We start from the raw sequence: 12,248 nt of genomic DNA, 5'->3' as shown, positions 1-12,248 counted from the left end.
AGGCAGGCGGGGGCTTTAGTCTGGGATTCATGCAGATCCCTTAAACCCTAATAAACCTCTTCCACTTCCTTCTTCCCTCCTCACCTGCCCACATCCGCTCAGAGCGGCCAGGACCTGGCAGGCGGAGAGATGTCGCCGACTCTGTGGGGGATCTGGGTGGCCGGAGAGACTGGGGAGGGCGGCCCGGGCAGGGGCCAGGACAGGACTCCGGTTCCGAGGGCAGCAACCAGAATGGGCCGGTCGGAGAAGAAAGGGACGGGCCCCAGGAAGTGAGGCCAGGCCAAGAAAACCGAGGACTGTGTCCCACAACTGGCGCACCCCTACGGCCAAGTGACCACCTCACTTCCCTCCTCCACAGCCCCTGACCCTGGGGCCATCACGGAGGAGGCGGACACGGAGAACAGTGAGACCAGTGACCGGCAGAAACTGGGGACAAGGGAGGAGTTTGGGGAGAAGATGCCGAGTCTCACGGGGCAGCAGCCACTTAAGGCAGAAGGCCTATGGCCCCAGGACCCTCGGAGGTTACCATGGGCCTGGCCCTGCAAGCTCTCATGGGACGGCTGGAGAAGTGTGAGTGCTCAGGTTGCCAGCGGGGTGGGGAGCGGAGCGGGAGACTGAGCGACCCTGCGCACGGGGGAGGGAGGCGCCAGCACACGGGCTCCCCGCCTGGTCCCGGTTTCTGCGTGCAGAGGGGCTGCGGGCTGGTTAACGTGGGGGAAGAACCCTCCTTCCACCAGGAGGTGCAGGAAGAGGAAAGTCCTGTCGGGGGGTGGGCAGAGTGGCACGCTTGGGAAACCAGGTGCAGAGAAGTGGGCAGGCCCCCTAGGCTCAGCTGCTGGCGCACACCTGGAGCTCGTGAACCAGCCCCGTGTCCGCCCCACCCAGCTTGATCCTGCTCTCCCCTCCCCTCCAGGGATCCCCGGGCCCATGTCCGGACTCCCCCACCCGCCCCCAAGGGGGCCCTTTCTGCATCGTTTCAGCTGGTCAGCACTTTTCTCAGATGAACAGAAAACACATGGCTGTTTCAGAATATTCCCCCAAAAGCATCACCTCCCCAGCTCCAACAGGGAGAAAGGCTTCTCCAGAAGTGAGTGTCAGCGTGGCCGGTCAGACCAGCAGCCACAGAGCACAGAGCCACAGCCTCGTGGGAAGTGTGGAGCCATGGCTGGTCCCTCAATGCCACCCAGACAGCCCGGCTGGCGGGTGCCCTGCCTCTAACCACGAGAGCCCTGCCCCAAGCGGGCCTGAGACCACATGATTGAGGAAAGTGCTGGAATCGGAAAGACGACAAAAACAACACAGAACAAAACCAGAATCAGTGTGAAAAAGCACCAGTCCTAAAATAGCTTCTTCTGCAGCAGTATTTACAACAGCCAAGAGACAGAAACAACCTAAACGGCCACTGACAGATGACTGGAGAAGGAAGATGTGGTGTGTGTGTGCGTGCACACACGCACACACAATGGAATACTACTCAGCCATAAAAAAGAATACAGTAATGCCATTTGCGTTAGTTAACATGGATGGACCTGGAGATTGTCATTCTAAGTGAAGTAACCCAGAAGGAGAAGGAAAAACACCATATGATAGCACTCATGTGTGGAATCTAAAAAAAGAGACACAATGAACTTATTTACAAAATAGAAACAGACTCACAGACACAGAAAAAAAGCTTATGCTTATCAGGAGGGAAAGGATAAACTGGGAGTTCGAGATTGGCAAATAGTAACTACTATGTATAAAACAGATAAACATCGAGTTTCTACCATACAGCACAGGGATCTATATTCAGTATCTTGCAGTAATCTATGACGAAAAAGAATGTGAAAAGGAATATATGTATGTATACGTATGAACTGCTATACTGTACACCAGAAATTGACACAAGGCTGTAAACTGACAATGCTTAAATTTTTAAAAAAATCTCTGGAATAAAACAGCTTCTCCTGTCTTTGGAGGAACTGAGGACACGTCCCACAGACGCACACACGTCCCGCACGGAGTGGGGGGCCCTGGAACAGGTGCGACCTTTCTCAGCAGGTTCACACCCACATCCACAGCCACGCGATCACACTCCAAGTCTCCCAAGTGGCCTGCTTCCCACCTCGAGGAGGAGAAGTGTGAGGTAGGCAACCAGTGATCCCTGACCCCCAGACCCCCGGCGCGGCTGGCGGGCTGACTCCTCCCCCAACATCAGGGCCCTCACTGGCTCCAGCAGGAGGTGGTGGGAAGGCGGACTTCAGCCCTGGGGGTAGGGGCAGGTGCGTGTCTGAGTAACAGGTATGATAACCCATGGGACTTCTAGGAGGGCTCGCTGGCATTGACACGAAACGCACAGGAAGCTGCAAGCGTGGCACACAAAGCTCCCATGCGATATCCCCGGTACCCGAGACGTCACAGGCTCCAGACCAAGGATCGGCCCAGGATCCTGGAGCAACCGGCACCTCCCGCAGGGCAGAGGGGAAGCGCTCCCTCCTCACACGCCTGCCTGGAGGGGAGGGAAGGACCTGCGACCCTTCACTCTGCGTCCTGACACTCGAGGAGCCGAGACCACCCCCACTCCCACCCCATCTGGTCAGCACCCTGTGCTGGGGGGCAGCACACAGCTGGGACCGCCCCCATGTCCACCCCATCTGGTCAGCACCCTGTGCTGGGGGGCAGCACACAGCCGGGACCGCCCCCATGCCCACCCCATCTGGTCAGCACCCTGTGCTGGGGGGCAGCACACAGCCGGGACCGCCCCCATGCCCACCTTGCTACAGCACACAGTGTCAGCTGACGTTTGTGACACTGTGACGTAACAAACATGATTTGGTCTCCTCCCCTGGCACAGCTCCTAAAACCCTTGGAATCCCCAAAGTAGTAGAGCAACCACACCTGAGTTTATGTTAACAGGCGCCTTTTGGGGCCACACCCCCGGGTGGGCTGGCTGCCAGGGGAGCCACCCTTGTGATCAGAGGGGGGACACTTTCAGCCCCGCCCTGACCTGCAGAGAGGGGAGAGGCTGGGATTCAGTCACTGATCGCCAATCATTTGGTCAGTCAGTGCTTTTGATGACGCCTCCGAAAGACCCCAAAAAAGGACTGTCCAAGGGCTTCCGGGCTGGTGAAATCGTGGAGACAGGAGCGGGGCCTGTGGAGCAAGGGAGCCCAGAGCCCCTTCCCTGCATCCAGTGTCCCTGCGTCGTGTCCTTGTGCGATAAACCAGGGTTCCGGGAGGCGAACAGGTCTCCCTGAGTCCTGTGAGCTGCTCCAGCAAAGGAACTGAGCCTGAGGAGGCGCCAGTCAGAAGCACAGGCGACACCTGCACTCGTGACTGACGTCTGAGAGGGAGCAGTCCCGGGAACTAAGTCCTTGCCCTGTGGGGTCTGACGCCGTCCCCAGCAGACGGTGTCAGAGTTGAGCGGAATTGCAGGACACCAGCCGGCACACAGAACGGCACAGGGAGGGAAGAACTAGCAGGTCTCTCGTGCCCAGAGGCGCCAGTGTGTTCAGAGGGCTGCACGCAGGGCCGCGGAAAACAGGAGTCTTCCCCTCACTATTTTACAAATAAAGAAGCAAAAGACAGAAAAACCTGAACGCTGGTCCCAGCCCACACTGCTTGGCAGTGACAGGTCTGCTGTCCTTCAGTGAGGATTTTAAATCCCAGAAATCACAGATGAATCACGGGAAGAACCAAAAAGGAGACCAGGAAAGCCTCTTACCTGATTCCAAAGACCCACTGTCTTCGTCCAAGGAGCCGACACCAGCCTGTGATGACAACACTGCCACGAAACCGTCCTTAAACTCCTCAAAGTTAACCTGTGATTTTGAGAAGAGAGGTCAACACCGCTTTCTGCAGGTCACAGACGTGACACTCTGGCCTTCTGCTTTTTCCCCGGGGGAAGATCTTACGTTGCCTTCGGCACTGAAACAGTCATCTTGTCAAATACTCACTTAGCATTTAAAAAAACTGAAGGTATAATAAGGAAAGTAAAAGTGAACCATAAATCCATCACCAAAAATGCTAATAAAACTCCATAAAAGTGACTTTAATTTGAAAAGACACACACCTCAATGTTCACAGCAGCACTATTTACAACAACCAAGACATGGAGACAGCCTGAATGTCCACCGACATGACTGGACAAAAACGATGTGGTGTATTTATACAATGGAATACTACTCAGCCATAAAAAGAGTACAATAATGCCACTGCAGCAACATGGATGGACCTGGAGATCATCACTTCAAGAGAAGTAAGCCAGAAAGAGAAAGAGAAAAACCGTATGATATCACTTCCACGTGGAATCTGAAAAAAAGACAAACTTTTTTACAAAACAAGAACAGACCCATAAGCAGACACAGAAAACAAACTCACGTCACCGGGGGGAGGGCGCAGGAGGGGTTAAACTGGGAGTCTGAGATGTGCAGATGCTAACAACTATGCATAAGATAGACAGACAACAGGTTTCTTCTGTGCAGCACAGGGAGCTATATTCAGCATCCTGTAGTAACCTATAATGAAAAAGAGCATGAAAACGAATGTATGTACGTGTATGCGTGGCCGAACTGCTCTGCTGGTCACCGGAAACTGACACAACATTGCAGACTGACTACACTTCAATTAAAAAAGCCAGGAAAACGTGGCACTTAGCTGTATTGTGTGATAAAGACTACTTTAATTAAAAACAAACAAAAGCCTCCGTAAAAGTACCTAGAGCAACCCAGTTAGAGAACAGTGCAGAGAAGAGGCACCTGGTGACCACAAACACTAACACAAAGAAACAGCCAGGCCCTCGCCACCCGTCCACGGAGGAGGGCGCTGCCAGCACGGACGGGCCTCCCCCGTGCTTCCTTCCCGGGTGAAGCCCCTGCCCCAGTCTGACTTCTGCAGTGACAACATCCCTGCTTTATGCCCCATTTGCATGCACCCCTCAACAGGATGGTTCAGCCTCACCTCTTAAGTCTGACCTGCACGGAACATGTGTGTACACATCTCAGACTCAGCACGACTCCTGCAACACTCACGTGCTTGCTGAGCGCGCCCTGCCCACGTCCTCTACTGCGTCTCCCCGCTGCCGCGATGTAAGTGCTCAGCAAACACTGTTGGCTGCACCTGCCTCTGTGTGCTCCCAAAGCTGAGCAGAATTCGCCTTCTCTCTTTTCCTTATGGCCTACAGGGTGCAGGTTGCAGCATCTCCTTCGAGCACACGGGGCACCTTTCCGGGGCGGCTGGCTTCTGCTGTCACATGAGGGGCCGCCGCCCACCTAGCCTGTCACGTGAGGGGCCAGCTGTCCACCCAGCTACGGTCCATTTTCAGGACACGCCTTTTGTCCCTGGCTGCTTTCTAAAACTATTAAATGCTTCACTTTGGTATGAGATTCACAGGCAGTTGCAGGAAAAAATCCAGAGAGAGCCTGTGCGCCCATCTTCGGCTGCTTTTTAAGATGATCTGTTTTCCTTCCATTTCACAATAATATGGCTGGGGTTGGTATCTTTTTATTTATGCAACTTGGAATTCCACGGGCTCTTGGAACCTTCAATCTGTTCTGGGAGCTTCTTAACTACTCCCCCCTCATAAAACCCCCATTCACTCCTCTCCTCCTGGGAGTCCAACTAAGGGACGTCCAGCCACCTCACTCCGCCTTCACTTCTCTGACTCTTCTCACTGGCGAGCCTGGTGCACGAATGCTCGTCAGCTGTGTCTAATCTGTTCAGCTCCTAAAGTTGTGTTCAGTTCTCTGTTCAGATTTGTTTTATCACTTTTTAGAGTTTCCTCTTTCTTATGGATGCTTTCAAGCTTTCTCAAAAATCTCTCCTAACGCAGCAACCATAGTTGGTTCACATTTTTTGCCCAATAATCCCAATGGCCTCGCATGTCGGTGCCACCGCTCCTGCTGCCTGTCGTTTCTGTGGCTCCGGCTCATCCTGACTCACCTGTGCCTTGCTGCCCTCAGCCGCTGTATTTGCCTGTCACTGAGGAGCAATCACAGGCCCTAGTGATAAGAATTCCTCAAGAGGGGGCTTCCGTCTGCTTCCGCCAGATGCCCGAGGGCGCGCCCCGAGAGGACGCCGGCCCAGGAGGCAGATGGCTCGCTTCGGCATCTTCGCCCCCAGACACGCCCTCAGGACCCTCCCTGCACAGGGAGGTGGCTCCTCGGTTTCTCTGCCTCCGGTGGCCTGGGCTTACACACATGCGCCCCTGGCCCTCTGGGCCCCCCCGAGACCACGTATCAATTTCACAGTTCCTACATGAGACGAGAAAATATTCTCAAGGCAGCGGGATTGTGTGTGCTGAGGCCCTCGGTATGCGGCTTAGCATGGCTTTTTAGACTAAGTTCCTGCTGACTTGTTTGCGCTTTGCCATTTTCACAAGCTTCGTTTTGCTATTTTGTTCAGCCCTTTTTCGTAGCCCTCCCTGGAAGGCGAGCCTGAGTCTGCTGACCTGCTACTAAGACAACGCCTGAAGCCGCTTCCCTCCTTCCTAGGGCTGAGCAGACAGCCCCACAAGAAGGCACTGACGGCATCTCACACTGAGGAGGCTGTTCCCCGTCTCCCGCCTGCTGCATCGACGCTGGATTGCGTGACCTCGCCCAGGCTTCATTTCACAGAGACGGACCCCGTGCTCTCCTCCCTGCCTTCCTGGTGCTGCCCCGCGCGGCGTGGGCGCTCAGAAGTACCTGCTGACGACTGGGAGCAGAACGACACGGCCCTCTGCCTGACCTCCTCCCAGGTTTCTTCTGTCTCCGGTGACGCCTCCCCAGCAAACAGGGCGGGCTCTGCCGGCCCAGGTGCTGCCGCTTTTCCTGGCCCCTCTGGCCGTGCCTGCAGGCGTTCTGGCGTCCTCTCCCCTCAGAGCTCACTCTGAGGGTGCAGCCAGCCCACAGCATCAGGTGTTCAACTGAACACGGCAGCCCGTCGTCCCACATGGTCTGGGACCCAACACAAACGAAGGGGCGGGAGCCTGTGCTCAAGGGTCGCTTTCAACTTTAAAGTTAGTTTCAGTCACGCTATGTTAACAAGTATTTTACTGAGAGGAAAACTCCCTTTCTAGCCAAATTTAAAATACTCGAGGTAAGAAAAGGGAACCTTCCTACACTGTTGGTGGGAATGCAGCTTAGTGCAACCACTATGGAGGACAGTATGGAGGTTCCTGAAAAAGCAAAAATAGACTTACCGTGTGACCCAGCAATCCCACTCCTGGGCCTGTATCCAGAAGATCGTTAATTCAAAAAGATACATGCACCCCACTGTTCACAGCAGCACCATTTACAACAGCCAAGACATGGAAGCACCTAAATGTCCGTCAACAAATGACTGAATAGAGAAGTTAACGATACATATACACACACACACACGATGGAACACTATTCAGCCATAAAAGCCATAAAACAACGCCACTTGCAGCCACATGGATGGACCTGGGGATCATCATTCTAAGTAAAGTCAGCCAGACAAAGAAAAATACCATGTGATAGCACTCATATGTGGGATCGGAAAAAGAAGACACAAATGAACTCACCTGAAAAACAGCAACAGACTAACAGACATGGAAAACAAACATGATTACCGGGGGGGGGAGGGTGTGGGAAGGAATAAACTGGGATTTCGAGATAAAATTTGCAGATACTAACTACTGTATATAAAATAGATAAACAACAAATTTCCACTGTACAGCACAGGGAACTACATTCAGTATCTTGTAGTGACCAATGATGCAAAAGAACATGAAAACGAACACACGTGTGTGCACGTACGACTGAACTACCCTGCTGTACCCCGGACACTGACACAACATTGTGAACTGACTAGACTTCAATTAAGAAAACATACTCGAGGTAAGATCCTCACCCCCAGCAAAGAAGCGAGAGCGCGCGACAGAAAACGCGCACGGAACTTCCCCACAGGTCACAGCCTGAGGCCGCATCAACCTTCCTGTGTGAAAACAGACCTTGATATCAAGTTTCGTTAACAGGAAATAGGAATTAAAAACAAGGACACCTTCAGAGCAGTAAAAAAGTTACCCTGTTAATTCGAATACTGTAATGCTGTTTCTTCATGTTTATGACCAGATTGCTGTATCAACGACGAACCTGTGGTCACGTATGTTGGGTACCACAAAGAAACTGACTGTGTGATATTTGAGCTGAAAATCCAACCCATTCTCTCAGATAAAGGGCTTATCTTGCTCACAGTTTCCCGAAGTCTCCACTGTTTGGCGTCTACCGGAATATGGTGACAACTGTCTGGACATTCCCGGCTCGACACTGGCTTCCCCTAAAACCTCTGCTGAAAGTCCCACCCGCGCGCAGGCTGCGCGAACTCCGCCTCTGTGGATGGAGCAGAGTCGGCCAGCTTGCAGCTCAGCAGTTCCAGGCCACACACCCTTGTGCTCACACGAAGCACCTAGTGGAGCCTGACCGAGAACGACACGGTTGCTCCATCAGCAGCGCCTGCTGGAGCCCCAGAGTGATTCTCGGTTTCGAATTTCCAGACTGCCAAGAATGACGAAGGAAAGCAGCTCGGGTAACGCTGCCTTTAACCAGAGTGTTGATTTGCTCATCCAGCCCTCAGCAATCCCAGGTGATACCAAGTGGGGCTAGAACACCGTCTGTGAAAGCACATCTGACCTGGGGGAGGGGGGAGCTCCATGCACGAGGTCCTGGGTTCAGCCCTCAGCACCTCCATTAAAATAAACAAATTAAATAAAACCCGAATGACACCCCCCAAATGACTGGTTAAAAACGACGACGACAAAACAATCAGACACCACATCTGATTCTTACATCCACAGAGAAGCAGCAGGACTAGAGGAAAGACGGGGGGGGGCGGAGGGCTCACAAGGGACAGTGGCCACACGGGCCTGGGGCAGTGAGAGGTCGGACTCGCCTGGACGCTCTCCCGCAGTGCCCGCAGCGGGGGCTCTGGGTTATTTTTTCCCATTTATTTTTGCCCAAGAGCCAATTCAGGAATATTTGCATGCTAGATTTTTTTCTCACTCAGAATGAAAATAGTTTTACCCAGTTCTGTGGGGAAAAAATGAAAACAGTTTTATGAGCTCTTCCTTCAGAGGTAAGACAAACCCCAAGATTACGGGCACTGTTTTTAAAACCAGCACGTTAACGTCTGGACTTGTTTCAGAAGCAGGGACAGCTAGGGCGTGCTGCCTACGTTTCCATCAAGAAAGCAAGTTGTGGTGCAGGCTCCAGACCACCCTTCCAGACGACCTCGAATTTCGTAGAGAAAAGCAACTCTCCGAGCGTGTATTTCCTCTCCGGGCTGGATAAACTCACGGGGCACCTCTGAACACAGGGAGCCTCTGCTCCTGCAACAGCACCGTGCAGCGTTCTGTCCAGCCGCCAGACACATTTCACGCTGCGCAGTTTTCTGAGACAATCTGCCTTCAAGGTACTGCCTGCCTCTGACCCACCCGGCGTGTGAGCTGCCCACAGGTGCCTGTGTTTTGTGAACCTCGCGCCACTGCCCATACAACCTTCCAGCCCCAGGGAAATCTCTCAAACATCTTTCTGGAAAAACAGAATGAAAAAAACCTCGGAAAGTTACTACGCGTCAAAAAAACCGCCTAGGTGGAGAGGGTGTAGCTCAGTGGTAGAGGATGTGCTCAGCATGCACGAGGTCCTGGGTTCAGTCCCCAGTCCCTCCATTAAACTTAAAAAAAGATTAGATAAATAAACCTCCCCCACCCACCCAAAAGTAAAAAAATTTAAATAAATAAACCTAATTACTTTTCCCCGCAAAGCAATCTAACGTCAGGGTTCCACAGAAGGAGCAACACTGTCCCATTTGCCTCTAACTTTCCTCGGACGAGCATCTCTAGCCAACTGGCCCTTCTCAGAGGCCCATGGAGAAAACCACATGCTCTCTGTGCTTTTCTCTGTGAGGATGAAGTCCAGTACCCACCCTGGCAAAGTGGTCGTTTCCAAGAAGTGTTTGCAGGAGGACGGGCAGTTGCTTCTCCAGATGAAGCTTCTGGCAGAGTTGGATCAGCTCCTCCCGGTCCAGGAAGCCGGTTCCCGTGGTGTCGCAGCTGCTGTAGACGGCCCTGAGCTGCGACACGTGGTGGCCCTCTCCCTCCTGGGCCATCCCATCGCAGGCTGCCGGCCTCTCCTACTGCCGCTCTCCCAGCCCCGACGAGCCGGGCAGCGTGGCCCAGGTCGGGGCAGGGGCTGGCTGGTGGGAAAGGGCACCAGGTCCTCTCGGTTTACGTGAGGCTGGAGGAAGTCAGGTCCACCTTGGAGGGAGAGGCCAGCGATGTGTCCCAGGGAGCCCGTCCTCCTTCAGTGGCTCAAAGAACCAGGATGACTTTGTTCTATAAAAGAGTATTACAGAATCATCAGAAAAAAGAGACAAGTATAAAGAGAACGAAGATCATGGTTCATGTTTTAGTGAGTCCACATCCTGCTTCTTCTCTGACCGGGTCCACCTGGGACCCCCTGGACACGTGGCACACCTGCCCAAACACCTGCCCCGATTCCAGAACTGGGCAGGACTCAGGCGCGGGGCTGAAGGCTGGAGGGCACCGAGGGTCCTCCCAGGAGCAGGGACAAGCCAGCCCCTTCCTGAGAGAACCTGCTGGTCGGTCCCCATTGCCCCCACACAAGGGTCCCCATCACCTCGCTCACACCTGGCTTTGCCCAAAGCACAGCTGAGTCCCTGGCCACTCAGAAACACACCTTTCCTCGCCTCTCCCTCACCCCCAGAAACTGAGACACTGTCCCAGGAGAGTGGGTGCTTCGCCTCGGGCCATCCAGGTCAGGAAAGTGGGGTGACAGGCGTCACCTTCTACAGGCTAGGCAAAAAGACCTTTCAGTCACAATCTGCTGGCTCGTTACTTCCTAAGTGCAAGTAACTTAACCTCCATCCAAGATAAGGTCCAGCTATGTTTTCTTTCTCTTTTTTTTTTCTCTTTCTAATATCTCTATTGTTTTGCTTTTTATCCACCATAACTTTTTTCTTTTTAAATTTTTTTAAATTGAAGTACGGTCAGTTATAACACATCAATTTCTGGTGTGCAGCATTGTGTTTCAGTCACGCACATGCACACATATATTCCTTTCCATATTCTTTCTCTTTATAGGTTACTACAGGATGCTGAATACAGTTCCCTGTGCTGTGCAGAAGAAACTTCTTGGCTTCACCATAACTCTTAATCCCTCTATGATTTATTTTGATATATGGGTTTAGATAGAAACTTAATGTTTTCCTAAATGGTTAGCCGCTTGCACTAATACCACTTAATAATCACTCTTTCCCCATTGATTTCAAATATGTATTCAAAATACCGGGAGAAAGGAGGCTCTGCCCCTAATCACGTACACCCCACGGGACTCGCCTCCTCCCGCCCCACAGTGTGGGTCTTTCTGTAGTCAAGACACGTGTGACAAACCGTGGTGCTGAGCCAGCTGGAAACACTGGCCAGGAAAAACTGCCAGGGCACCTTCACCTGGAAAACACGGCCTGGGCTCAGGTCCGAACACCAGCAACCCCACCGTGGAGGGGTTGTGCTGATGCACGTGGCTGCCCTGGGACCCCAGAGTCCCAGGAAGGGGCTAGAGTGACAAGCCGCTAGACACGCTGAACACCTCAGAACCACAGAAGGTCTCTGGAGTTGTGCAGAAGCCTGGGTGGGGCTCAGAATTCGGATGCTCCCCCCTCCCCCCACCTTGCTGGAATCTGGAGGCAGCGATGGGGGAGGTGGTGCACGTGGGAGGGGAGGGGGGACAGCCTGCACGCACACACACACAAACCAACATCCACAGAGAGATGAAGGAAAACCATCACAATCATGAAACGAGATAGACTACGGGACACAAACGATAAATGCCGGAGAGGCTGTGGAGAAACAGGAGCCCCCTGCACTGCTGGTGGGAATGAAAACTGGTGCAGCCACTGTTGAGGACAGTATAGAGAATCCTCAAAAACTAAAAACAGACTTGGCATATGATTCAGCCATCCCACTCCTGGGCATTTATCCAGAGGAAAATATAATTCAAAACGGTATATGTACCCCAGTGTTCACAGCAGCACTATTCACAACAGCCAAGACATGGAAGCCACCCAAATGTCCATTTATAGATGGCTGGCTAGAGAAGTTGTGGTCTATTTAGACAATGGAATACTACTCAGCCATAAAAAAGAATAAAATAATGCCATTTGCACAACATGGATGGACCTGGAGATTGTCATTCTAAGTAAACTGGGCTGGAAAGAGAAAGAAAAATATTGTATGGTATCTCTTGTATGTG

At 52.7% G+C, this 12,248-nt stretch overlaps 1 protein-coding gene across 4 annotated transcripts in view; it reads right to left on the bottom strand.

Annotated features, from left to right (window-relative positions):
• Nucleotides 1-12,248, bottom strand: part of NINL (ninein like) — a 73,501-nt gene that overhangs the window by 38,525 nt on the left and 22,728 nt on the right. For all 4 annotated transcript variants that reach the window (XM_072943652.1, XM_072943651.1, XM_072943653.1 and 1 more), the window contains 2 exons: nucleotides 9,904-10,312; nucleotides 3,704-3,800 (listed from right to left, as the gene is read on the bottom strand). In XM_072943652.1, coding sequence (XP_072799753.1) covers nucleotides 3,704-3,800; nucleotides 9,904-10,086 — 280 coding nt within the window. In that variant the 5' untranslated portion in view covers nucleotides 10,087-10,312. The remainder of the gene's footprint in view (nucleotides 1-3,703; nucleotides 3,801-9,903; nucleotides 10,313-12,248) is intronic.

Source organism: Vicugna pacos, chromosome 19 (assembly GCF_048564905.1).
Source record: "Vicugna pacos chromosome 19, VicPac4, whole genome shotgun sequence".
Lineage (NCBI taxonomy): Eukaryota > Metazoa > Chordata > Mammalia > Artiodactyla > Camelidae > Vicugna > Vicugna pacos.
Note: the sequence above shows the minus strand (reverse complement) of the source record. Positions and strands in the feature narration are given on the sequence as shown.